General features: G+C 41.1%; 1 protein-coding gene across 4 annotated transcripts in view; it reads left to right on the top strand.

Moving 5' to 3' along the window:
- The window catches only part of ZC3H7A (zinc finger CCCH-type containing 7A), a 56,134-nt gene that overhangs the window by 19,340 nt on the left and 10,034 nt on the right, over positions 1-26,760 (top strand). For 3 of the 4 annotated variants that reach the window (XM_039490636.1, XM_039490635.1, XM_039490639.1), the window contains exons 2-16: positions 3,442-3,545; positions 5,308-5,347; positions 6,176-6,373; positions 8,187-8,345; positions 9,997-10,077; positions 10,173-10,214; positions 11,050-11,083; positions 12,109-12,395; positions 13,658-13,865; positions 14,851-14,906; positions 15,782-15,968; positions 17,694-17,855; positions 19,516-19,712; positions 19,972-20,066; positions 26,565-26,746. In XM_039490636.1, coding sequence (XP_039346570.1) covers positions 3,478-3,545; positions 5,308-5,347; positions 6,176-6,373; positions 8,187-8,345; positions 9,997-10,077; positions 10,173-10,214; positions 11,050-11,083; positions 12,109-12,395; positions 13,658-13,865; positions 14,851-14,906; positions 15,782-15,968; positions 17,694-17,855; positions 19,516-19,712; positions 19,972-20,066; positions 26,565-26,746 — 1,996 coding nt within the window. In that variant the 5' untranslated portion in view covers positions 3,442-3,477. The remainder of the gene's footprint in view (positions 1-3,441; positions 3,546-5,307; positions 5,348-6,175; positions 6,374-8,186; positions 8,346-9,996; positions 10,078-10,172; positions 10,215-11,049; positions 11,084-12,108; positions 12,396-13,657; positions 13,866-14,850; positions 14,907-15,781; positions 15,969-17,693; positions 17,856-19,515; positions 19,713-19,971; positions 20,067-26,564; positions 26,747-26,760) is intronic. The other variant, XM_039490640.1, reaches the window with a different exon arrangement.

Raw genomic sequence — 26,760 nt, 5'->3', positions numbered from 1 at the left:
CTGGGTTTGGCAAAGCAAAGCCAAACATTGTGATGGATTTTAATTAATGTGTGTTGCTCACAAAACTGAGAGACTTGCTAATTAGAATCCAATTATCTTTTAATTCTGTTGGCAGTTAGGAGATGAAGATACAAAAACATCTCTCTAGATTTTTGTCTTCATATGGTATCCTTCATATTATAGAGGGTATTCCAACATATTTTTCAGTAATAAATGAAACAGTATTACAAGTTTATTTCCCTTGCAGGAAATACAAGAGCAATTATTGGTGCAAAATATTTTGTGAGCATCTGCTGGTAGTTTAGCAGTAGTGCAATGAATTTGTTTTTGAGAATAGGGTTGGGCATTTGATTGGTCCAAAAATCTCCTGTAAATGTAAACAAACTTGTTTGTCTTCAGTATCAGAGGGGTAGCCGTGTTAGTCTGGATCTGTAAAAGCAGCAAAGAATCCTGTGGCACCTTATAGACTAACAGACGTATTGGAGCATGAGCTTTTGTAGATGAATACCCATTTTGTCAGATGCATGTAGTGAAAATTTCCAGGGGCAGAGGTGTGTGTGTGTGTGTGTGTGTGTGTGTGATATATAATGCATGCAATCAAGAAGCAGGCTAGAGATAACGAGGTTAGTTCAATCAGGGAGGATGAGGCCCTCTTCTAGCAGTTGAGGTGTGAAAACTAAGGGAGGAGAAACTGCTTTTGTAGTTGGCTAGCCGTTCAATGTCTTTGTTTAATCCTGAGCTGATGGTGTCAAATTTGCAGATGAACTGGAGCTCAGCAGTTTCTCTTTGAAGTCTGGTCCTGAAGTTTTTTTTGCTGCAGGATGGCTACCTTTAAATATGCTATTGTGTGTCCAGGGAGATTGAAGTGTTCTGCTACAGGTTTTTGTATATTGCCATTCCTAATATCTGATTTGTATCCATTTATCCTTTTCCGTAGGGACTGTCCAGTTTGGCCAATGTATATAGCAGAGGGGCATTGCTGGCATATGATAGCGTATATTACATTGGTGGATGTGCAGGTGAATGAACCGGTGATGGTGCGCTGATCTGGTTAGGTCCTGTGATGGTGTCGCTGGTGTAGATATGTGGGCAGAGTTGGCATTGAGGTTTGTTGCATGGATTGGTTCCTGAATTAGTTACTATGGTGCAGTGTGCAGTTACTGGTGAGAATATGCTTCAGGTTGGCAGGTTGTCTGTGGGCGAGGACTGGCCTGCCACTCAAGGCCTGTGAAAATGAGCGATAATTGTCCAGGATGGGTTGGAGATCCCTGATGATGCGTTGGACGGGTTTTAGCTGGGGACTGTATGTGATGGCCACTGGAGTTCTGTTGGTTTCTTTCTTGGGTTTGTCTTGCAGTAGGAGGCTTCTGGGTACACGTCTGGCTCTGTTGATCTGTTTCCTTATTTCCTTGTGCGGGTATTGTAGTTTTGAGAATGCTTGGTGAAGATTTTGTAGGTGTTGGTCTCTGTCTGAGGGGTTGGAGCAGATGCGGTTGTACCTCAGTGCTTGGCTGTAGACAATGGATCGTGTGGTGTGCCCGGGATGGAAGCTGGAGGCATGAAGGTAGGCATAGTGGTCAGTAGGTTTTCGGTATAGGGTGGTGTTAATGTGACCATCACTTATTTGCACCGTGGTGCCTAGGAAGTGGACCTCCTGTGTAGATTGGTCCAGGCTGAGGTTGATGGTGAGGTAGAAGCTGTTGAAATCGTGGTGGAATTTTTCCAGAGTCTCCTTCCCATGGGTCCAGATGATGAAGATGTCATCAATGTAGTTGTTTGAGGTCAGCCATAAAAATGTTGGCATATTGTGGGGCCATGCGGGTGCCCATAGCGGTGCCACTGATCTGGAGATATATATTGTCATCAAATTTGAAATAGTTGTGTGTGAAGATAAAGGCACAGAGCTCAGCAACCAGTTGTGCTGTGGCATCATGTATTCCATCTGCGTGTGGGATGTTTTTGTAGAGAGCCTCTAAGTCCATGGTGACTAGGATAGTGTTTTCTGGTGTTTTGTCTTAGCAATTGGCTGAACAAGAAGTAGGACTGCGTGGACTTGTAGGCTCTCGAGTTTTTTACATAGTTTTGTTTTTGAGTGCAGTTATGTAAGAAGAAATCTTTAAGTTGCACTATCATGATAGAGATTGCAGTACAGTACACTGTATGAGAGGAATTGAAAAATACTGTTTCTGTTTCTCATTTTTACAGTGCAAATATTTGTAATAAAAATGTGAGCACTGTATACTTTTTTGTATTTTGTGTTGTAATTGAAATTGATATATTTGAAAATATGGAAAAACATCCAAAAATATTTAATAAACGTTAATTGATCTATTTTTTAACAGTGCGATTAATCACGATTAACTTTTTAAATTGTGATTAATTTTTTTTTAGTTTTTTGCCCCAGATCCCTAAATGGATTGAACTCATAACCCTGGGTTTAGCAGGCCAATGCTCAAACCACTGAGCTATCCCTCCCCCTATGCCCCTTCCCCCTCAGAGCCCAGCAGAGGTCCCCCCCCCCCAGCCCAGACACCTTCCCTCAGAGCTCAGCTGGAGGTTCTCCCCAGCCCCTATACTTGCACTACCTCCTCTCCCTGAGCCCAGGGATCCAGAGGGAGTAAAAGCCTGATGCTGGGTACTAGGCTTGTGTGGAGTTTCCTGCCCGCCGCCTCCTTCCTTTAGGGCATGCCAGGAACTGCAGCTGCCGGGAGTCCTCCATCTCCTCCTCCTACTGCTTTCCCTCCCATTCCCCTCCCCACCCCGGTGTCTTCTACTTGCAAGCTAGGCTTTTCTGCATCCAATGGCCCCTAGTGGTGGCCAGCACCTCTGTAACCCATTTCTGTGGGAGATGCAGAATTCCCCCAGGAGTACTTGATGCAATCAAAGAAGTAGCCATAGCCTGTGTTAGGGCATTCTTGCTGGAATATTTGACCAGGGTCAAATAAGTGTTTGACTGACGGCTTGCCAAGCTTGTTTGAGACTGTAACATGGTCCTTTGCCATCTAGAGTGGATAAATCCACAAATAGCCAGAGCTCTTACCACTATTTGGTAGTGGTTAGCCTGGCTTTTTTTGCAGAGGCACTGGCACACTTCACTTGTAAGTCTATCTAGTCCTTTATGAGTGGAGGAATAACATTCTCAGCAACTGAGAGGAATAGAAACAGAGATTGGCAGGGAGGTGCTCTTTGAAATTGTTGCATGCAACTCGGGAGGCGGGGGGAAGAGAATGTTGGGTTGAACACTTGGCTTATACCCACCCCAGCTTATGGTAGGAACTTAATTTTAATGAATTGTCTGGAAAAAAGTCTTCTCATTCCTACTTCAGTGCAGTATCAGCATTGTTATTGAACCTTGCCCATGTGTGAGATTTGATCCTTCTGGTCTAGAGGCAAATATGCTAGCGAGTGGGGCATGTTAAAAGCCTCTGTTTATTCTTTCAGAAACTGCAGAATTAAAAAGTGGATGTGCAGGGTAACATGTCCAGTGTACCTGAAGTCAGAAGTATCAGACAGCAGGACATCAAGAAAGGATTGCAATTTATACAGTAAGATCTCATGACAGATGTTCTTATGGGGTTTTTTTGTGTGTGTGCACACAGTCCTATTTAAAATGTGGTTAGTCTTTAAAGAGTGAGATAAGGGTGAGAATTTGGCCAATTCAAACTTCATTATATATGCACATATCAACATACTCTTGTTTTAAATGTTTAGGGGCTCCAAATTGACCCTCCCATGTGCTTTAACAAAAGTAGGAGATATATCTCCTGTTTTCATGTGACATTGTGTCATTGGGGTAAGCCAGGTGCAGCACTCTGTCTGAAGAGCGAAGACTGTTACTCCAAACAGCAGTTGCCAAATATGGGGAGAGAAAGAACACCTGTACGTTTGGGGAAGCTATGGGTTTAGTGCAGATAGTGAAAGTGTGCTCCAGAGGAGCTCAGCAGGCTATTTGTAGTAACATCTACTGACCTTGAATGTTAGAGTTGGTAGGGCAACTCCCACTTTTTATGTTCTCAGTATGTGTATGCACCTTTCCTCAATATAATGTGACCTGATATAACATGAATTCGGATATAGCAGTGCTATGGGGGGGGGCGGGGATGTGCACTCCAGTGGATCAAAGCAAGTTCGAGATAATGCGGTTTCACCTATAACACGGTAAGATTTTTTGGCTCCCGAGGACAGCGTTATATCAAGGTATAGGTGTATATATCTCCTTACTATATGTTCCATTCTATGCATGCGATGAAGTGGGCTGTAGCCCACGAAAGCTTATGCTCAAATAAATTTGTTAGTCTCTAAGGTGCCACAAGTACTCCTGTTCTTTTCTCTTGAATGTAGAGTTCATCTCCCATCTATGTGCCTAAAAGCCCTTTTAATGTAATACTGAAGGAGGAAATGGTGAGGGCCTGTGTTTTCCCTTCATACACAGCCCCTTCTCAAAGCAGGATATTTGCCTACTCCAACCTGGAAATGGAGCGGCAGGAGAGGCCTTGGAGAGCAGAAGACATGCAAGCTCTCCTCTCTTATCACAACATGGCAGTTCAGAAAGGCTGCTGTGAGAAAGAGCAGCTCTTTAAACCTCAGAGAGAGGAATGGGGTGCACCAACATGGAAGGCTTGTTCCCCCGCAACTGGCCTACTGAGCTCCTTAGTCCATCCCAGCTATCACTATTTTCAGGGGAAGGGAAATTCTTTCCTTTCCCATTTATAGACTGCCCCAGATTCTCACTGGAGCAAAAATAAGGTGATCCTTCCTGTGCTCCTCTACCTCCCAATATTGTTTGGCTGCAGTTTGAAGCAGAAATGGTCTTGTCTCTCTTCAGTTCCCAGGGCAGCACTGGCTGCCTGAGGCAGTGATTACTCACCCTTTACTGATGTTCAGAATGTATCTGATCAGGGTGTGGGAGTTCTATGCTGATAAAATTATAGAAGTGGGAGGGAGTCAGAGCCCCCAAACATTTTTTCTCTCTCTTTTTACCTGTCTCCCTGTCCCGTGTATGTAGGGATGCATTTTCAAAGACTACATTAAGGTTGCTAAATCAAGCACTTGGAAGTTAGGGAATGCCAGAATTAAGGCTGACCATACACCCTTAATTTAGGCTACTGGTGCATAAGCATTACAGTAGTGTGCAATCATGTAATTTACAGCTACTCTTTTTTCTATGACTCCTGCCTCATTAGTATACAAAATGGATGGTGCTCAGGGAATGAATTAGTTTTGTCTGTGGCACTCAGAACCCTTAAGTTGAATATTTGTTTTTAACAATCTATTAATTTACAAAACTTGCTTATCTTTAATTCCTAGGTCTACTTTGCCCTATCCAGGGACGCAAGAACAGTATGAGGTAATGGAGTTATTCTCTGAAATTTATTAGAAATGTATGATTCTATAATGGGTGGAAATCTTTTCCTTGTGGTGCTTTTAAAAAAAAAAAAGTTCAAAGTTTTTCTGAGGGTCTAAGTGACATTTTTACTAGTTTTTAATAGTGATAAATTACAGTGGTATTTACCTTTCACTAGCCTGTCTCACCCGCTATGTGTATAATCAAATATTTGTATGCACAGAAATAACTTAAATAGTAGCTCAGAGAGAGAATTTTTTGACTGCCAGTTCACTCAACCTTGGCTACAAATTTAGATACTACAATTTCAAGAATCAAGATCGTGTTCTATTTTCAGTAAAGTTAGTTTAGCACCTCATTGCTGGTCAGGAGGAGATAGCTTCACCATGTGAATCTACCGGGCATCTTTCTGCAGTTGTAGATAACTGGTAATTGGTTTTGCAGCTCACTTTCTGTTGATATTAAAACTCTCCTTTCTCAGTGGCTTGAGTTTTGGATATGAACGGGCAACTGGTCTGATCCAAACATTTCCCTTCTGAGATTTCAGTGTGAAATACGTGTGTGTGTGTGTGTGTGCACGCACACACACACACACACACTGTGTAGCCCTACATTTATGCCTAGGTTCTTTGGTAATGGGTACCTTTAAATGCCTAGATAATACTTCTCTTGCTACTTTTCATATAGTGTATTTTCTTTTAACCTGGAAACCAAATCTTTGCATTCAATTTTTCCCCATTAACTTGTTGCGAGAAAATTGTGAGTTATATATTCAGAAGTATGAAATGTTTGCAGAGTGTTCTTCTGTTCATGAGTATTTCTTTGTTCCAGTTATTCATACGAGGGCTTGTTAGAAATCTCTTCAATGAAGGGAATGATGCATACCGAGAAGGTGATTGGGGAAGGTCACTGAGCCACTATACAGAAGCTTTAAACATATCAGATTATGCCAATTCTGAAGAAATCCATGTTTCCAATGAAATACTAGAGAAGCTGCATGTAAACCGGATAGCATGTTACTCAAATTTGGTAAGTTATTTTTATTTTAAGCTTTTGCTACTTTTCAGATAGAGTACATTAACAAAACATGAAGCCATAGAAAATTCACTAGTAGATAAAGGGCTCTTGGTTATAGTTTGAGAATAGTCAAAATGATTCAAAATTTGAAGATTCTCTATCTTCTCTCTTTAAATATGTTGGTATGTGTCTGGATATTTTTAGACAATAATACTAGAAGTATCCTACTAATATAAAATGGTCATACCAGGCTCAAATGCTGATAAAGCGGTAGGTTCATCCTTCAGATAAGATTTGTACAGCTAATATACCCACTTCCCTACTGTCTTTTTGCCTGTGGGTGGACATGGTTCTTGGGGGGGCGTGGAGGGGGATCTTAATGATGACCCCTATTTTCACTGGGCTTTATACTTACTTTCACCCCTGGCCACGTGTAACCTAACTTAGAGGACTTACCGGTACTGCCAGAGTCCGGAAGGGGCTTGGCCTCATCCGGAAGGGGCGTGGCCTCTTAAGATTTAAAGGCCGTGGGGCACCAGCTGTGGCTGGGAGACCCAGGGCCTTTAAATCAACCAGGGACTCCCATCTGAAGAGGTGGCTGGGAGCCCCCTGGAGGGGGCGGGACCCTGAGTTTTGCCGGGATTTAAAGGGCCCGGAGCTCCTGCCGCTGAGGGAAGCCCCGAGCCCTTTAAATCCTGGCCACAGCCCGGCCGCCAGAGCTGCGGCCGGGATTCGGAGCTCTGAGCCCTTTAAATCCAGGATTCAAAGGGCTCTGGGCTGCGTGCAGCAGCGGGGAGCTCTGGGCCCTTTAAATCCCAGCTGTGAAGCCGGTGCAGTCCGGCACGGCGTACTGGCTCTTGCCGGTACGCCAGACCGGCTTACTTTCAGCTTTGCACGTGGCCCTTTTCAACCAGGGTGACCTATGTAGGGAGCATAAGTGTGTATATAGTACCAGTGCTGCTCCTTAATTGTCTAGAAAAGTTGCTAATGAATGAGGCCATGTACTACTTCCTTACACAAATAATCTGTGGTGCCTCTTCTAAAATTTTCCATTTGTCATTTACCATTATGGTGATCCATTTTACTGGTACATCAACAGCTATCAAATACAAAGAATTAATGAACCAAAGGCGGCATTACTGTTTCTTTCCTTTCCAACTACATAAAGAAAACCGTGTCTTATTTCCAGAATGAATTCAAAATAAAATCTTAAAGACTTGTACTACTTCTACCTTTGATTCATCTAGAACTGAACTATCCAGAATATGTCCAAGTAATAGAGCTGTTTGTCTTTCTGTGAGCCAGATACACTGCACTTCTGTCAGATAATATAAACTAGGATAATGAGGCTTAGTACAATCAGGCTTTAGTGATTTTTGCTGCGTGAACTCTCACTTTGTAAGGTAACTACTGTGCCATGCTACCTGGTTCAGTGATTTTTCATTAAACATAGTAAATAGCGTCCTTGAAATAAATACTAACTTTTTTTTTATTCTTTCAAGGTTGAATTATGTTTTAGCTGGACTACAAAGGGGGTTCTAGCATACTTTGGCAAAATACTGTCTTCATTTGCAATCTGACTACATAGCATTCCATGCTGATAGTAAGAACAATAAACAGCTGGTGAATTTTGGGTCAGAGTTACTCACTTTTATCCAAAAGTAAAACATTAGGAAAGAATAACATCCTAAGAAGAGAGCCTACTTGGGAACTGTACAGTTTTTCAGCACTTTTTGATTTAAATATAAGCTATTTGAATGTACTGCTCTAGTAACAAAATATGATTTGTTGAATAAGCCCTTAAACTTTGTTGCCTTTCTCACAGAGATTGCATGATAAAGTTCTAGAAGATTGTGAAATAGCTTTAAGATTAAATGAAAACAATTTCAGAGCTCTGTATCGGAAATCCAAAGCCTTAAATGAATTGGGAAGGTATAAGAAGGCTTACGATGTTGTAGCAAAATGCTCTCTGGCTGTACCACTGGTAAGTAAATTATGTTGTTAAATTTAATTTACAAATAATGTTCTGGAAATAGCTGGTACTTTATCTAGTACAGTGTTTTCTCGAATACTTATTCATTGTACAGTAACTCCTCACTTAAAGTCGTCCTGGTTAACCTTGTTTCATTGTTATGTTGCTGATCAACTAGGGAACATGCTCGTTTAAAGTTGTGCAATGCTCCCTTCTAACGTCCTTTGGCAGCTGCCTGCTTTGTCCACTGCTTGCAGGAAGAGCAGCCCGTTGGCGCTAGCTGGTGGGGGCTTGGAACCAGGGTGGACCGGCAGCTCCCCTAAGTTCCCTGTGCAGCAGCTGCCAGCAGCCTAGCAATTGCAGCAGCTGCCAGCAGCCTAGCAATTACAGCTATCCCTCCCCCCACTGCCATATGCTGCTCCTGCCCTCTGCCTTTGAGCTGCTCTCCAAGCCGCCTCCTTGCTGTGTGTGTGTGTGTGGGGGGGCTAATGTCAGGTTGTCCCCCTCCCCCTTGCTCCTACACCCCGCTTATCCCTTCTTCTCCATATAGAGCAGGGTGGGGACACCGACAGAGAGAGCCTGGCGCAGCAGCTGCTGTCTCAATTTCCTGATCCACTTAAAAAGACAATGCACTTAAGAGTGATGTAAATATTCCTTATCCCAGTAGTGTAATGGCAGGTGTTATTACTAGTTGAATATTCTGTTTCTGATGGATTTTGTGCTGTTCTTAAGACCCGTGACTGTTTCATCCTTGGCATTCCCCCTTCTGCCTGGTTTCAGGTGGCTTCTGCCACTGACTAGTCTCTATCATGCATTTTTCTTTTGCTATCTATGCTGTGGAGTGAGTGGTTACTTTTTCTCCATTTTATTCTAAATATTGATTAATATATATCTTTAATCTGGCACCCTGTTCAAAATGAATCTTTAGAAGGCATGACTGTGAATTGTGAGACTTTTTTTTTTTTCTTTTCAAGACAAAATTTTTGGCAAAGTGGCCAGAAATTTAAAAGTGCTGGGCACACATGACCACTTCAGTTGACGATTCTCTTCTTAGTACTTCTGAAAACTGGACCACTTAGCTAGGAATCTAAATTTCAATTTAAAAGCCTAACTTTAGGTACTCCTGTTTGAATACCTTGGCCCTAAGTTTTTAAAGTAGATCTGCCTTGATTCTTCTTGTAACTTTGTATGACATATTCTGAAAACAAACTTTAAACTGTCAAATATTCTAAATGCTATCTGTCATCTAAAATATGAATTAACTAGGACAAAGTGAAATATGACTTGATTTTAACACAATGCTTCCCGATACAACAGAGTATATTCCCAAAAACAATTTAAATATTCAGCGATGTGCTTTAATAGTTGACATGCTAATAGAAGTGTGGCCTTCAGTTTGTAAAACTACAAAAAATACTCAAAGTGGAGAATCTGTAAATCCCACTTTAAATTGGCAAAGGCCTTTGTCTTTATGGATCTGAACTCATCTTGGGTAAAATGAGATATACCTTTGAACTCAGTTATTGGCAGATGTTTAAATGTAGGGTTAGAAGCACACTATAATTCCTGTTTACTTTTCTCATTCCAAACAGTTGTATCACTTTGCCTGAGGGTGGGTGGGTGTGTATAGAAATATATAGAAATGTATATGTATTCCTTTTAGGATGAAAGTGTGATAAAGCTGACTCAAGAACTTGCTCAGAAACTAGGATTAAAAATAAGAAAAGCCTATGTCAGAGCAAGGGTAAGGAAGACTTTTTTTTTTAATTTTATTTTATTCAACCTCATTCTGAGTTTTTAATGTCAACTATATACTTACAATGACCTGTTTAATTGCAGCCAACTTCCTCAAGCTCAGTTTCTGGAGAAGTATTAATTAAGGTAAGGTTCCACATGTTCACAGAATAAAATGATTTTGAAAGAGCTGTATTCTTACAGTGAAGTGAAACTGTCCAGTTAATGTTTGGTTAAAGTTTCTGTATCTTAGGCAATGGTTAGGATTCCTGTCTAACGTTGTGCTTGGTTTTGCCATGAGTATAATGTATCTTTTTTTTTTATCCAAGTTATCTTTGTACAAGAACTTCCTTGAATAAAAGATACAGTTAAAAATGCTGTCTTTACTCTGTTTGGTCTTATTAATTATTCGCGAGGTCTTGCTACATTGATACAGTTAAGCATTGCTTTCTGTACTTAATGACAACTTAAGTACTACAGATGGCCAAGTGAGTACTATGGTTCACATAGGTTAAAGATAGCAAGTTGAATGCAACTTAGACACAAATAAAGATATACTATGAGATCTGCACAGATGCAGGTCTTAGAGGTATAAAGTCCACCTAAATTGTAAACAGATGATGTTAGCAAAAATTGATAACACATTACATTAGTAAACACGAACACTTTAAAACAGTTTATTTAAATCTAAACAGTAAATGAAGAACTTATCTTATTTTACGAAATGAAAATCTATTAAATTAGTCTCACTTTTGTTAATTTCAGTTTCTTATGGATGCAGTGCTTGGGTTTCACACATTGCAAGGAATGCTTTTGTTTGAAAAGCCATTTTTCTTTTATCTTGTGAAAATCGCCTGAATTCTCATAAATTTTACAAAAGCTAAATTTTAGGTCAAACTTAGATTGATAAGGTAAACTTAAAAATGTATGCTTGAAGAGTCTTGTTGCGCCTCAAGTTAATTGATGTTTTACTTATTTACAGAATCCAAATTCTTCTGTAGAAGATATTGAGTCAGGTGAGTCTTCCTGGACTACAATATTGTTTGTTAATGAAAGGAAGCTAGATACAGAGTGCAACACTGATGTGTTTGTCATTGTTAAAAATTTGTAAAATTCTTTATCTGAATCATGAAATGAGCTCTTCTGAGTTTGACTTCTGTGAAACTGGTATTATTTTTCTGTCGAGTGTGTGTGTGTGTGTGTGTGTGTGTGTGTGTGAAAAACATACAAAGAGCATAACAACCAGGAAAGCTGCTTCCAAAGATGACTTCAGCAGTGTTTTCTCCCACATCACTTGTCATAGATTATAAGTAAACCATAGTGACTTGTAAAGGTGACAGTCTCTACTTCAAAGAGTTAAAAAAATTATTTTAAAAAATACAATAGATATAAAGGCCGATTAAAAAAAATTCTCAAGTCAGTCCAAGAAATAACTTCACATATCACTTCTTAGAACAGTTTTTTAATTTGACAGCAAACTAAACTTAATAGACTGTGTGAAGGGTGTGCAAGGTTTTGAGGGATTTGAATGAATGTTGTTAACCTGTATTCTCTTATGCATATACATACATAAGGTGGCTGTGCAAACTTTATTTAAATCTCCTGACTTTTATTGTTCCCTCTTTTTTTTTTTAATATTGTGGTGTTCTGTTATAACTCCTGTATTTTGGAAAAAATAGTGCTGAGGGGGTGGATGTAGGGAGGCAGAATAAAGCATAGCATGGAATAACTTAGGCCACAAGTCTCTGACACTTCTTGCTTGCTTAGTATGTCAAAATATGCAAACATTCCATATATATCTGCATATTTCCAATATGCAATACACATCTGCATATTTTCTTAAGTTAATTGGTTAATACAAACCAATTGTGTGCTTTTCTTAAGCATCTATATCTTAATTTTCTTTAAGGCAAAACATATTTGTGCCAGATTAAAAGGGGTGAAAGAATATATTTATTTATTTTATTTTATTTTATTTTATTTTATTTTGGCAGAACATTGACTAAAAGTTTTGGTTTCTTTCCCAAATTACCTGTTTCAGATTTATCAGAAGAGAAACAAGAGACACTTTCTACTGTTTCCTCATCAAACTTTGTCCCAGAAGTGTCAAGTGACTTGGCTTCAATACCTGTGCAATCCATATCTTCCGTCATGCCTCTTCAAGTGGAAAAGAGTTCTCTGCCTTCTGCAGTGCTGGCAAATGGGGGAAACATTTCTTTCTCTATGCCAGAAGCATGTTTAGATTGTGGAGATGGAGATGATATTAGTATTGGGGAAGAACTTGATGAACTACTTGATTCTGTACCTGACTCAGATGAAAATGTAACGGTAAACTTTTTTGTTTTTTAATTTTTTCTGGAGAGGAATCATTTCAATCATTAGTTTGAGTAAGCAGGCTCACAACTAAGTGTGTAAGAATAGGCATTACTATAGTTATCAGATTGCACCATGTCTTTTGACTCTAATATGAACTTCCCAGAAATGTCATGTTTTCAGTTTCTTCTTAGAATAGTGACAGCATTATCAGACCAACACTTATCCGGTAATAAAGATGAAGCAGTGTCAGAGATTGAGGTGTTTAGAGGGGGTTCTGGAACAGATAGATACATTAAATAGCAGATCACTTGGATCTGATAGTGTATATCTGACAGTTCTAAAATAATTTGAAAATGAAGTGCTGAACTGCTAACACAAATATGCACTCTCTCATCAAATTGTCTACTCTCTGATGTCCAGTTGGGGTGGGGGGTGGTAACCTGCCCGTATGTTGACATGTTAACTTTAGCATATAGCATTATTCTTGAAGTAAGGAAATATCATGACAATTCCTGAACAGATTGTAACTGTAAAGTGAATAATAGTTCCTCCCAAAGCAGCGTGAATCTAATCAAGATAATACTATTGGTATAATTTACTAATGAGGCTGTAGGAAATAGATTCTTCATGCAGATTTAGTGGACACAATTTAGAATAAGGTTCAATTTTGAGAAGTGTGAGATGATTTTCTATCTTAAAGTGCTTTTTAAAGCAACATTATTTAGAAGCCTTACTCTGAATATTTAACTTTCAATATTTTAAAATAAACTGAGAAATGTAACTTCCTAAATTTCTGAAATAGATATTGCAAAGTAAAGAAGTTCTAGGAAACAATCTACCATATTAGAATAAGACTTCTTAAAATTCCCCTAGATTTTTTTTAGGCCTCTTTAATTTCTGCTGCCTCTTTTTTGTCTATGTATTTAAAGTTATTTAGAAACTAAACTTTCAGGTACTGGTCCTGCAAAGGTTTTAAACCGGTGCTTAACTTTACATATTGTGATTAGTTCTGCTGAAGTTAGTAGGACTATACACTGTGTATAAAGTTAAACATGGTTAAGTCTCTGCAGCGTCAGAGTCTAAAATAATTTAGATTGAAGGACTGAAGTTCAAGATATTATTCTTCATTTTACCTTTACCTGTGCAGAGATAGGGTTTTTGTACTAAAACAAAGCAAATTACTGAAAGCTAGACTGTTGCAGACCACTTAACCTTTTTGAAAAAAAATTCTGAATTAATATTTAGTAAAAATATTTCTCTTTTTTTTTTTCCAGCAAACCACAGTAGTCAGAGGACCCATTCCATCAGCTAGTGTAGCTCCTAATATAGCCTTCTCCACAACTTTGTTAGGAACTTTACCAGTTGGTGCAGGATTTGTTTCAGCAGCCTCATTTTCAGAAATGTATTCACAGTCTCTGGCTTCTTCTTTGGAAGATTTTTGTTCCTCTTTAAATACCTTTCCAATCAGTGACTCAAAAAGAGGTAAGGAATGAGTCTCTGTTTAATCTTACTTTCACAGACTTCTCTCACTCCCTATTAATGACAGCTGATTTCTCACTACCAATTAGTTTAAACATTAAAGGTTTGTGGTGAAACGTTCAGGCAGTTTGACTTGCCTCTGTTTTAAATGTATCAAATTATATAGTCAATATATACTGTCATCAAGAATTAAAAAGAAAGCAACTGTTCATGTGGCATCTACATAAATGTGTTCTAGGCGCCCTCTGCTGGATCATCATGAACCTATCATTAGATAGGTTTTCCTAAAGTTGTGTTGATGCTGGGCATGTAAAATTAACCAGAGAGGGAAGTGAATTTAAATTCCATTTAAAAATTCAGGTGGGGCTGGGGATTTAATATGTGCCTGAGTGAAATGGGAGTAAATAAATGGGACAATTTTTTTAATCACAAGATTCTAAAATGACTACACAATGGAGAGCACACACTGGAAAAAAAACAGCAAAGACCCGTTAAAAAAAAATGTGCTTAACACTGAATCTAATTAGGCGTAAGTGATTAATACTGAGATCAGTAATGAGCTAAATAAATAGGAAATATGCAATAAACACCCTTATCAGTCAAAAATCTTGTAGTTCTACATTCTTTGTAGAAGAATGGCTATTGCAAAATTTTGGTAGACTCTCCCTAACCATGTCCACAACCAGGGATTTGAAAGTGAACTGTTGCCTGTTTGCCCACCTTTTACATCTGGACCTCTCTCTCTTCAGTCTGTCCTTACGGTGACTGCCTCAAAACACGTTCTGTGAGGCTGCTATTAAAGGTAATCCATTGATTGACTAACTCAAGATGACTTACCTTGTTTTTCTGTCCAGAGACCACAAGGCACTTGCATGTAGTGGGAAAAGACATTGACCCTTGTCACCTCTATAGCAAGTGCAATTCTTACATCAATAAAATGTGCTGGGAGGGGAAATAACTGAAAAATTGTTTCTTAATCACTGTCCAGATCTGTCCAGAGATGGAACACCAACACTTAACAGCAATAATTCCTCTCTTTTACTTGTAAGTATCTTTACATTTTCCTTCATGGATTAAAACTTTTTAGTATTTAGTCATCAGGGCTTAAGGAAGTTTTTTTTTTTAATTTTTTTTTTTAAATTAAAGTTTAAAAAATGCAGGGATAGCTTCATCCACCATTAAAATGTAGCACCTGGAGTGGGAAAACAGTAGCTGTTGAATAGTACACAGCAACACTCTGAGACAGAAAGTTGAAAAAAAAAAAAGAAAAAAACCCCCCAAAACCCAAACCCAAAACTATTTTCTGAAAATCCAAGGGAAATTTTAGATGAGGAAACTGTATTTACTAGTGTCCTAGCCAATTTTTAATTAGGTAAACTTTGTAGCAAAATGCAGCATGGAAGCTTAAAATGACCACAAGTGGTCACAACTGTCTGAAATGTTATCTTTTGTGAGTTTGCTGTCTAGCCACTTTGCAGTCCAGACAAAATAAGGGGCCGTATGGAACTTCAGTGGTCCACAAGCAGGGCAGTAACAATATTGTGACTAAGACTCTCAATCTGATCTGTGTTGTACTTGCAGCTGAAGCTCATGTATTTTATTTTACCCAAATGCCTACTCAGCAGTGGCTGGCTGGTGTATAGGTGGAGTACAGTGGAGCTAGTGATTTGCATACTCTCAGCCCACCAGCTACTGCACTTCTCCCAATGCCAGTATGGGGTCTGGCAATGTATGCAGTATGGGGATATGGGCTCCTTATCTCCCTTATTCCCCTGTGTGGATACACAGCCAGGCTCACAGTTGAGCCCTATATGAAGACAATGTGATGTTATGAGGAAAACTTTCACTAACTAACTTCTAGTTGTGGAGATATTAAAATGAGGTTGACAGATAAAGTTAATTCTTGTTTCTTCTGGCAGATAAATGGCCCTAATACTTTGTTTGGGACTGAGGATTACATGGGAATTGCAGGTCAAACTAGGAATGACTTTTCACATATTTTTAGCAGTGGAACTGCTAACATATCTGCATCACTTGTTGGAAGAAACCCGTTGGAAGGTACACATGAACTAAGACAGGCCTGCCAATTATGTTTTGTCAAAACAGGTAAGGAGCACAGGAAGTCTGTTTGATTGATAATTAAATACATATTTACTATATCAGTGTTGTAAATTAAAATGTTATTGGTTTCTAGAAGTGCTCATTTCTGACTTGTGTATCATTTACAAACAGAATATGGATCTGAATATTGAGTCACAAAAAATGTTGCAACCATTTTTCTACCTTTTTCTTGATTTCGTGGTCTTGTCCTAATGGGTTCTTAATTTCTAAAACCACCACCAATCACTACATGCTTTCCTCACGTTGAAGGCTTACTGTGTAAGGTCGTTCACGTTCTGTATTCACTTTCCTCCCAACTCCCAGGGTACTCTGAAGAATGACACCTTTGCTCAAGACTTAAAAACTTGCAATACCCACTCTGATTGGTCATGGGGAATTGAACTGCAATTCAAAGTACCTGGTAACCTTCACATCCCATCTGTTTTATTGTTCTTTCAAACTAATTCTAAATCATTATCGTGGTGCTTCCAAACCTTAGCAATAATTATTAACTTCACTTTATTGACACAGAGGGTCTTAACCTATTTTGGGCCATTCAGACAACTAATCTTTGAGGTCTGAGCTGTTGCTGTTACACAGCTGTATTCTAGAAGCAACTTTTTTTCATCAAGACTAATCTTAAAATCAAGAACTATTCTTCAGGTTATAGACATTCTGAAATATTAGAGCAATAAAACATACATAATTCTAAAATATTACACTGACATAACTAGGGAATGGTTATTGTAGTTTATTATCTGTATTTTAAAACTACTTTTGTGTAAGGAGGATCAACAGGTGATTTTGAAATGCCACATATACATGATGTTTAATAAAAAGCAGCAGTTAGAAAATGCTGAAGGATGAACTTTAAGATATATCCATATGTTGGCCTTTAACAAAGCACTGGTTTCTTCCCTTGTTCCTTTGCATCCCTGCTTTTCGTACCCATTTCTGAAACCACACAGTTCCACCATGAACTTTTTGTTCAAAGAGAACCGGACAGGAATGCACCAGACTCTATTCTTAGTGGGTTATTGTAACTTCTTTTATTGACTAGTATGGACACTGAGTATTGGAAACTTTAAATTCCACTTGCTGGTATACATGCATTCTGAGTATTTGTGGCTTTGGAAGCAAAATAGACCTACTTTTGAACCCTGTATTTAGCACATGACAGTTAAAAAAACTACCAACTAGACGATGGGGCTGGTATTGTATTCCTACAGAATGCAAAAGTTGACTTTTTACTTGAGGTTGTGTTCTGTCTCTGAATTCACTCTTTGGCTGCTGAAGTTTAATAAAAATTAAATATTTAGTTGACTGAATTTGGGATTTTAGTTGCATGGTTCTCAATGACTTATTAGAGATGAGCAATTAAAGGCCCAAAACAAATTTATGAAAACTTACCCATTTGGGCCTGCAAAAACAGAAAAATACAGCTGGTTATTCTCCTGCAGAAGCAAAGGAAGACTATAAAATCTTCCTAAAATTACCTTCTATTTTTCTTGTTGAGTCTGGTCTTGTAAGTATTTGCATAATTTCCTTCTACTCTTTCCCCCCCCCCCTTGCCCCTTTTATTTAAGATCACTTTGGCTCTTCAAATTTATTGGTGCCAGTAAGAATTCTTAAGTCTGTTCACGCATTTCATATTTGGACATGTGCCTGAATACAAGTGCCACAGTTACTTGTAGCTTGTGTAAACGATAAACAATTTTTCTATTATTTTAGGGCCTAAGTTACTGGATTTCACTTACCATCCCAATTTAGAGCATAAGTGTAAAAAGGATATTCTAATTGGTAAAATAAAGAATTCTGAAGATAAATCATGGAAAAAAATACGTCCAAGACCAACAAAGACTCAATATGTAGGACCATATTATATATGTAAAGGTATGTTTTAAATATGGAAGTTACATAGTTTTTATTGAATTAACAAGGAAATTTAACTTGTTTGAATGCAAAATTAATTGCATTACTTTATATTCAGTATAGGAATTAAAACCTTGCATGTGCATTTTTATTACAAAATGTAGAATGAAGCTCCATTGTTTTTGCTGATTAACAAAAACAGTTCATAGGTATTTTTAATATTTCCAAAGAGGTTTAATATTTCCATCATGAAAACTAATGTGATTATTTAGAGCATATTCTTCCTCTAATTATAATTTATTTAAAAAACATGAAAATATATTGGGCTATTTCTGAATAGAGCAGACTCCTAGTATCCTTGTGACCTTGGAGGTTCTGGACACTTAATGTAAAAGTAAGCATTGCTTCATAGATCCTCGGTATGAGCCTCTGCTTATGACTTCAGGGAGCTGGTTAGTTTATCACAAATATGCACAAATTAACATTTATACTCCTAGCTACAGAGAAGAGTGGATATCTGTGGAAATATTTTTCTGTTTTTGGTGTGAAATACAAAAGGGGCAGCTGGAGGCTGTGAGGATAATTGGGGTATACATACAAGCTCTAATGGACATTCCACCTCTTCTGAGGAGTTCTAAATGTAGTAAAGTTATTTTCCGGCTATACTGAAAGGAGGACAGGAGACTCTTGATATGGATTTAATTAGGCCACAACTTTATTATTAGATATCTGGGACTACCTGGCAGATAAAAGTTTACAGTGCAGGCAACTCCATGTTTATTCAAATAACTGCCGGGGGCTTCCAGGTAGTTTCATCCAGGTCCCCCAGTCAATCCACAGCTTGGGCCTTGCCATCCACCACCGCTTGTAAGAGAATTAAGGTGGGCTTTAAGAAAGGGGGTTGGCTCCTTGCCGTACCAATCATAGGAGTCCCTAACTCCCCCTGTTCTGTTCCTTTAACCAGCACCTCCTTTTAAGTCTTTTACCAGGCCATTTACCTGGTCACTGGGTGCCTTCCTTGTGGAGTTACCTGCACTGGACATCCACCCCACACTTACAAAATGAGTTGCAGCATATAGCCTAACCACCTTTTCTCCACACCAGAAAAGGTCCACCCTAATACCCCTTGTGGAGAATGTGTGGGGGCGGGGGAAACACCTCACTCCACTGAAGTTAATATGGGGGTGAGGGAAAAATTCCTTCCCAGTCCCCCTAAAAAGGAGCGATTAGCACAATAGCCACAGCAGGTCCTAACCCAACCTGATATTTGCACCTTTAGGGAAGGGAGGTTGACTGCTGCCTTGCCTGCTGGATGAAGAAAAGGCTTCCCATACCCAAGGCTTGCACATTTAAAGCCTTCTGCCCCTTACATTCCCTGGGGGTGAGTCAGCACCGCAAAGCTGATGACCACTCACCTTTTTGTGGCAGTTTCTGACCACCTGCCTCCCACCGTAAAGCACTGCTACCTTAAGCCTGGACAACGTTCCCCCTGCTTAAAGGTGTGGTGTGGTCATTCAAAGTGAAGTTTTGCAGAGAGGAGTAAGACCAGAAGACTAGATTCATTTACAACAGAGGTGGCTTTTCATCAGACTTTCTGAAATGCAGAGTTAAGATCTAGTCATGATAAATGTGGCTGTGTAAAAGTGATGTCAGATTTAACTTTGATTTCATGTCATCCTAGATGTTGCTGCTGAAGAAGAGTGTAGGTATCCAGGCCACTGCACATTTGCGTATTGCCAGGAGGAGATAGATGTGTGGACTCTAGAGCGCAAAGGAGCCTTTAATCGAGAAGCTCTCTTTGGAGGAAATGGAAATATCAACTTTACTGTATCACAACTCCTTCAAGAACACCATGGACTATTTATGTTTCTTTGTGAGGTGCTTCTTTAAAGGCATATTTGACTGCTTGTTTCTTAAAGATATGAAACCATTTTAAACAGTTTTTCATTTGACAGCTTTGCTAGATAGTAAGGTGAACTGCTTATGGAATGATTTGGTTCATGGCTAACTTGTAAGCATTGACGTGCATTTTGGATAATAGTTTTCACAGTCTACATCCCTAGTAGAATCTTTAAAGTGATTTCATATATGAAACATATATTCAACTTTTCTTTAATCCCTTGTTTTTGTATTTCAGAAATGCTTTGAGCACAAACCTAGAATAATAAGCAAAAGGAACAAGGATAATTCTTCTTGTTCTCATCCTGCCATGCATGACTTTGAAGATAACAAGTATGTTTGAAATATACTCAATATAAGTTTCAAATTAAAAGTACAGTAGAACCTCAGAATTACAAAGGTTATTTGGAACTCTGAAATGTTCGTTAACTCTGAACAAAACATTATGGTTTTTTTCAGAAGTTTACAACTGAACATTAACTAAATACAGCATTGAATCTTTACTATGTAGAAGAAAAATGCTGCTTTTAAACAAGCACAGAAATGGTTTCCTTACCTTTTAAAAAAAATTGAAAACATAACCTACTACAAAGATAAAAGGTATGTTACAATAGTACTGTACAGACGCTCCCCTGGGTTACACAAACCCGACTTAGGCAAATCCACACTTATGGAAAAAGTTCCATAAGCTAGAAATAGGAGGGTGGTGTTTGCTTGCGTAATTGTCGGGTATACGTTTCTGACTTACGCAAAATTCAAGTTATGCAAGGCGTTCTGGAATTTTGGCGGCATTTTGGTGGCTGCTCGTCCGCCGGCCAGTACGTTGGGGACCCCTGATTTAGACCCCGATTCTGTAATCTGCAGACTGTGGCCCTGTTCAGAGTTCCATTGGTTACAGTGGGGCTTCACCTGGTCTTAAGCATCTACCTGCATCAATGGGCTTGCAGGAACAGGACTTGACTTTGGAGAGCACTTTATTCAAATTTCTTCTATTGAATTAAAAAACCCTATAGTATAAAATTACTGACTGAGGGTGTTTCCAGTGGAGTCCTGCAGTGATCAGTTCTTGGCCCAGTGGAGTCCTGCAGTGATCAGTTCTTGGCTCAATGCCAGTCACCATTTTATCTGTGATCTAGGAGAAAATATAAAATATTGCTGGTAAAATTTGTAGATGAAACACAGGTTGATGAGGTAGGAAGTAAAGGCCTGCATATAGTGAGATTTAAAGTTAATTTCTTCCAGTTCTTCGAGTGCTTGCTCATATCGATTCTAATTAGGTGTGCATGCGCTGCGTGCACAATTGTTGGAGAAAGTTTCTACCCTAGCAACACCCGGTGGTTTGGCTGTGGAGCCCCCTGGAGTGGCGTCTCCATGGTGCTGGATACAGGCAAGTCTCATCTTATGTGGGGGTTCCATTCCGCGGTTAGCGCGTAAAGCGAAAACCGCGTATAGTCAAAATTACATTGAGTTGAATGATGGGCGGAATAGCCCGCACTACAGAAACAGTATTTAAATTGTTGTTTTTCTCTTTTTTGTTTTTGCCGACCGTGTAAAACTGAAATCGTGCAACGTTAAATGCGCGTAAGATGCGACAGACCTGTATATACCTCAGCCTGCTCAGCGCCCCCTCAGTTCATTCTTACCGCCTGTGACAGTCGTTGGAACTGTGGAGTGCGGCTTTGCTGTTTTCCACTTTCCCTAGTGTTCTTTTTTTCCCATGGTTTATATAGTTATTATAGTTAGTGTAGTTTATAGTTAGTTATTGTGTACATAGCATTAGAATAGTGGGTTGGAAGGGGTCTTTTCCCTCCTCCCCGCCTGCCGCTTGGGCTCATGCCCAAGGCTCCGGGCTTTAAGCCTTGTTCAGCCTGCTCTAAGCATATGCCAACGGGTGACCCCCACGACTCTTGCTTGAAGTGCCTAGGGGAGTCTTACCAGGCTAACAAGGGCAAGATTTGTAAAGGGTTCCGGCACCGGACCAAAAAGGAGCGGGACTTTCTGTTGAAGCAGCTCTTAGTGGAGGCGGCTCTTAGCCTGGATCCTCCAGCAGCGTGCTGAGACCCAGCACCGGGTGCTTTGGTGCGCAGTGCCCCGGCAGCAGCAGCAGGTACTGCACAATGGATGGACTCTAGCAGAGACCTGTGGCACTGGACTTCCCTGGCATCACAACCGGTGCAGTTGGTCCAGTGCCCATCTCTCTTGCCTGTCCAGAAGCAGCACCACAGGCCAGAGGCGATGGATCCACATCAGCAGTTGTGGGTACCCCTGAGGCCAACCTTGGAGTTGCATCCAGTTACGGAGCGACCGAGTGCACAAGTGCCAATGTCGGCACCGTTGACTCCAGCACTGAGGGAGGAGCCATTGAGTCCGGTGCGCACAGGCTCCCCAATGCGTACCAAGCTCAAGGAGTACCATCAGGCACCTCCCATTCAACGCCTTGGGTGCCAGAGGCCACCATAAGCCATCCTGCTCCAGGGGGGTATGGAAACTGCAGCCCCGACCCCTAGACAAGCTCCAGGCCCCGGCATAGAGGACGCTGGGCAGCAGGACCCATCACAACAGGACATGCCACTGGACCCTCTAGCCCCTGTGGCGGCATCCTCGTCTTCGCCAGATGAGGCACTGGCGGGGATAACAATCTCTGGTCCTCTTTCAATAGACCTTTGTGCCCACCAGGACCTCCTATGTAGGGTGGCACGTAATATGAACCTCCAAGCGGAGGAGGAGGTGGAGCTGGAGGACCCAGTGGTGGACATCCTATCAGCAGAAGCCCCGTCTCAAGTGGCTTTGCCTCTCATACATACTATCCACACCACTGCCAAAACGATCTGGCAGATACCTGCTTCCATCCCTCCAATGGCTAGAGGAGTGGAGAGGAAATACTTTGTTCCCTTCAAGGAGTATGAGTACCTATACAGTCATCCTCAGCCATGTCCTCTAGTGGTGGCCTCAGTGAACGAAAGGGAGCGGCATGGGCAACAGGTCCCGGTGCCCAAATCAAAGGATGCCAAGTGCTTTAATTTGTTTGGACACAAGATTTACTCCTCTGGGGGGCTGCAGCTTAGGGTTTTGAATGAGCAGACACTCCTGAGCTGCTTTGATTAGAATTCATGGAACTCCATGTTAAAATTCAAAGAACTAGTGCCTCCAGAGTCCAGGGATGAGTTTGGAGCCCTAGTGGAGGAAGGCAAAAAGGTGGCTAGGACCTCCTTACAGGTCTCCTTAGATGCTGCAGACATTGCTGCCAGGACCCTTGCATCTGGCATGGCCATGCACCGCATATTGTGGCTTCAGGTGTTGGGCTTGCTGCTAGAACTGCAGCAAACCCTGCAGGACCTTCCATTTGAAGGGCAAGGCCTTCTCGGACTAAACAGACTTTAGGCTCCAGAGCCTCAAAGGTTCCAGGGCTATAATGTGCTCCCGAGGAATGCACACATTGGTCACCCAGCTTAGACCCTTTAAGGCGCAGCCTCAATGGTCCTACCCTCTTCCTTGGCCAAGGCAGGATTTTTATAGGAGGTGTGGGAGAGGTGGCAGGAAAAAATCTACCAGCCCGGTCAGAACCAAGGTCCACCCAAACCACCGGTGGGGCCCAAACAAAACTTTTGAAGGTGCGACCGAAGACGGTGTACTAGCCACCATCCAGGATCCTTCCCCCTCCATTCCAGAATCGTGTCTCCTGTTTCCACCGTGCGTGGGCTCTCATAACTATGGACTGTTGGGTTCTTTGCATGGTGAAAAAGGGATATTCTCTCCAGTTTTCTTTCTCCCCTCCCATCCTCCCTCCCCGTACTCCTTCAGGGACCCCTCTCATGAGCATCTCCTTATACAGGGGGTCCAAATGCTTTGGACCATGGGAGCGATCAAGGAGGTTCCAAGGGAGCTAAGGGGCAGCGGTTTTTACTCCCGTTACTTCCTAATTCCCAAGGCAAAGGGTGGGCTTCGCCCTATCATGGACCTGCGCGGACTCAACAAATTCATGGTAAAGTTGAAGTTCCGTATAGTATCACTGGGGACCATTATTCCTTCCCTGAATCCTGGAGACTGGTATGTCCACCTCAACATGAAGGATGCATACTTCCACATAGCGATTCATCCGGTGCACAGACATGTCCTTCACTTTGTGATCAACTGTGAACACTATCAGTTCACGGTCCCTTCTTTCGGCCTTTCCACGGCCCCCAGAGTATTCACCCAAATGTATGGCTGTCGTGACAGCCTTCCTTTGTCGGCAGCAGATCCAAGTATTTCCATATCTCGATGATTGGCTTATCTGGGGTCACACCAGAGAACAAGTGTAGGTTACCATAGACATGTTAAGCAGGAGGCCCAGCTGACGAAACATCGAAAAGTCGACTCTGGAGCCAACTCAGAGAATAGAGTTCATCGGGGCAGTCTTAAATTCCAGACTGCCCCGAGCTCTCTTTCCGGAGGCCCACTTCCAGTCATTGGCGAACCTCATCCAAAGCCTTCAAAGTTTCCCAGCCTCAATGGTGAAAACATGCCTGAGCCTTCTGGGGCACATGGCCTCTTGCACGTATATGATCAGGCATGCCAGACTGCAGCTCCGCCCACTTCAGGCCTGGCTATCAACAGTATATCTTCCAGGTCGAGACAGCTTGAGTATGGTGGTCACTGTCCCAGAAGTGGTCCTAACCTCTCTCCGCTGGTGGTTGGTTCTCAACCATTCTTGTCCCTGGTTACAGATGACATCAGTGTGAGAAACTGGTGGCAGTGCGCCTGGCGTGTCAGGCATTCCGTCTGTCAGGAAGCCATTTGCCTGTGGGAGTTCTGTATAGCCCACTCTATCCACCTGGTGACATCCTTTCTCCTGGGGGTCCAGAATACACTGGCAGATTGCCTCAGCAGGTCCTTCTAGTCTCACGAGTGGCTGATTCATCCAGATGTCATCCACTCCATCTTCTTTGCTGTCAGATGCCTTCCTGATCCTGTGGAAGGTCCAATCACTTCCACTTTGGCTGGACCTGATCTCACAAGACCACAGCTGCCTCTGTCACCCCAACCTGCAATCCCTCCATCTCACAGGGTGGATGCTGCATGGCTAACTCAGTCGGACCTACTCTGCTCACACTTGGTGCAGCAGGTTCTGATCAGGTGCAACGTATCTGAGATCTGACATCTCATGTTGGAATTACATTTTCTTTCCAGTCTTCTATCTAAAGCTGCACACTACACAGTTACAACCTGACTGGCATCCCAGCCATGCTCTTCACCATCCATTCCACAAGGGCCCAAGCTTCATCAGCTGCTTTCCTGGCACAGGTTCCAGTTCAGGAAATTTGTAGAGCTGCTGCTTGTTCATCAGTGCATACTTTTGCCTCCCACTACGCAATCGTCCAGCAGTCCAAAGACAATACTGCATTTGGTTCAGCAGTTCTGCATTCAGCAATATCTCACCCCGAAGGAACTGAGGTATATATCCAGCGCCATGAAGGTGCCACTCCATGGGGCTCCACAGCTGACCCACTGGGTGTTGCTAGGGTAGAAAATTTCTCTGATGGTGTGCGTGGCGCGCGCACACACCTAATTGGAATGGATATGAGCAACACTGCTCGAAGAACAACAGTTACAAAGGTGAGTAACCGTCTTTTATCAAAGAGTAGGTTAAGAGAGAGCTATTGTGGTCTAAATGCACCAGTACAGGGAAAAGATTTCTGATATTGTAGAGTACTCTTTAATTTAGCAGACTAAGTGGCTGGATGTTGAAACTAGACTAACTGAAAATGGAAATAAGACGCAAATTTCTAAATGATGGTAAATAAGCTTCTTGGTACATTTGTGCTTGTAGTACCTACCACAGTGGTCAATAATTGGGGGGCTTAAAGGAGCAACTGCAATATAAATTATCAGTAACCATTGGAACAGCTTTCCTAGTAACGTGATAGTTCTTCATCATTTGGAGACTTTTTAAGGGCACACCTACAAGGAGCAGCAATGAGCGCCACGGGGGTGTTTTTTGTAAAGTGCACTAATGTGTTGGGCTCTAACTGCTCGGTATAGACCCTGTTGAAATGCACTTGAGAACTTTTTTGTTCATGCCAACAGCTTTGAAACAGTACTATGTTAAAGCATACCAGGGAACTTTTAGTCTATTCCAGTAGGGTCTACGTAGACCAGTTATTGTGCAACATGCTAGTGTGCTTTAGAAATCATCCTCGTGCCCCAACAGTGCACTTTATGGCTATCTGTAGACAAGACCTACGTAATTGCTGCTTAAGCTAGAGACGTGTAAGCCTGATACAAGGGTTCCTGGGGTAAAATCCTATGGCCTGTGTTTTATGCAAGAAGTTGGATTAGATGACCTTCTTGGTCTCTTCTAGCCTTAAAAATCTGTTCTTGACAAATGCTGCCCTTGGCTGTACATAATCTACTCACTGACTTCTGTAGGAGTTGTGTGTACACGTATATCAGAGGAAGGAGAGTGGGTGTCTATATAATTCCATGGCAGTTTCCATGACAGTAGAATCCAGGAGCACAAAGGGCTCTGAATACTGCCTATTTGTTAATTTAAAGCTCAAAGTTACCAATTTGTGGTGCATGCTGATGTATAAACTCACATTTTTCCAAAGTTTTAATAATTCCTTAAGTGGAAAGACCTCATAGTCACACACTGAATTTGCTTGTAAAAATTACACAAACAGTAGTGATCTAGGATTACTCTGCCTAGCAGTATATAAGATATTTTAAAGAGATGTCAAAATTAAAATATATGAGGTGGAAAGAATGGTCAGGTTGCATGTTTTCCATATGCACAAGGAAGGTCAATAACTTTACAGAAAGCTTAAAATATTGATTTCTTTTCAAAAACAGGTGCCTTGTCCACATTCTGCGAGAAACTACAGTAAAGTATTCCAAGATCCGTTCTTTTCATGTTCAGTGTCAGCTTGACCTGTGCAGGCATGAGGTGCGTTATGGCTGTTTAAGAGAAGATGAGTGTTTTTATGCACACAGTCTTGTAGAACTCAAAGTTTGGATAATGCAGAATGAGACAGGTATGTTTGGATTT

Source organism: Mauremys reevesii, linkage group 10, assembly GCF_016161935.1.
Source record: "Mauremys reevesii isolate NIE-2019 linkage group 10, ASM1616193v1, whole genome shotgun sequence".
NCBI classification, from domain to species: Eukaryota; Metazoa; Chordata; order Testudines; family Geoemydidae; genus Mauremys; species Mauremys reevesii.
The sequence above is the reverse complement of the archived record's forward strand: the minus strand, read 5'-3'. Positions and strand labels throughout refer to the sequence as shown.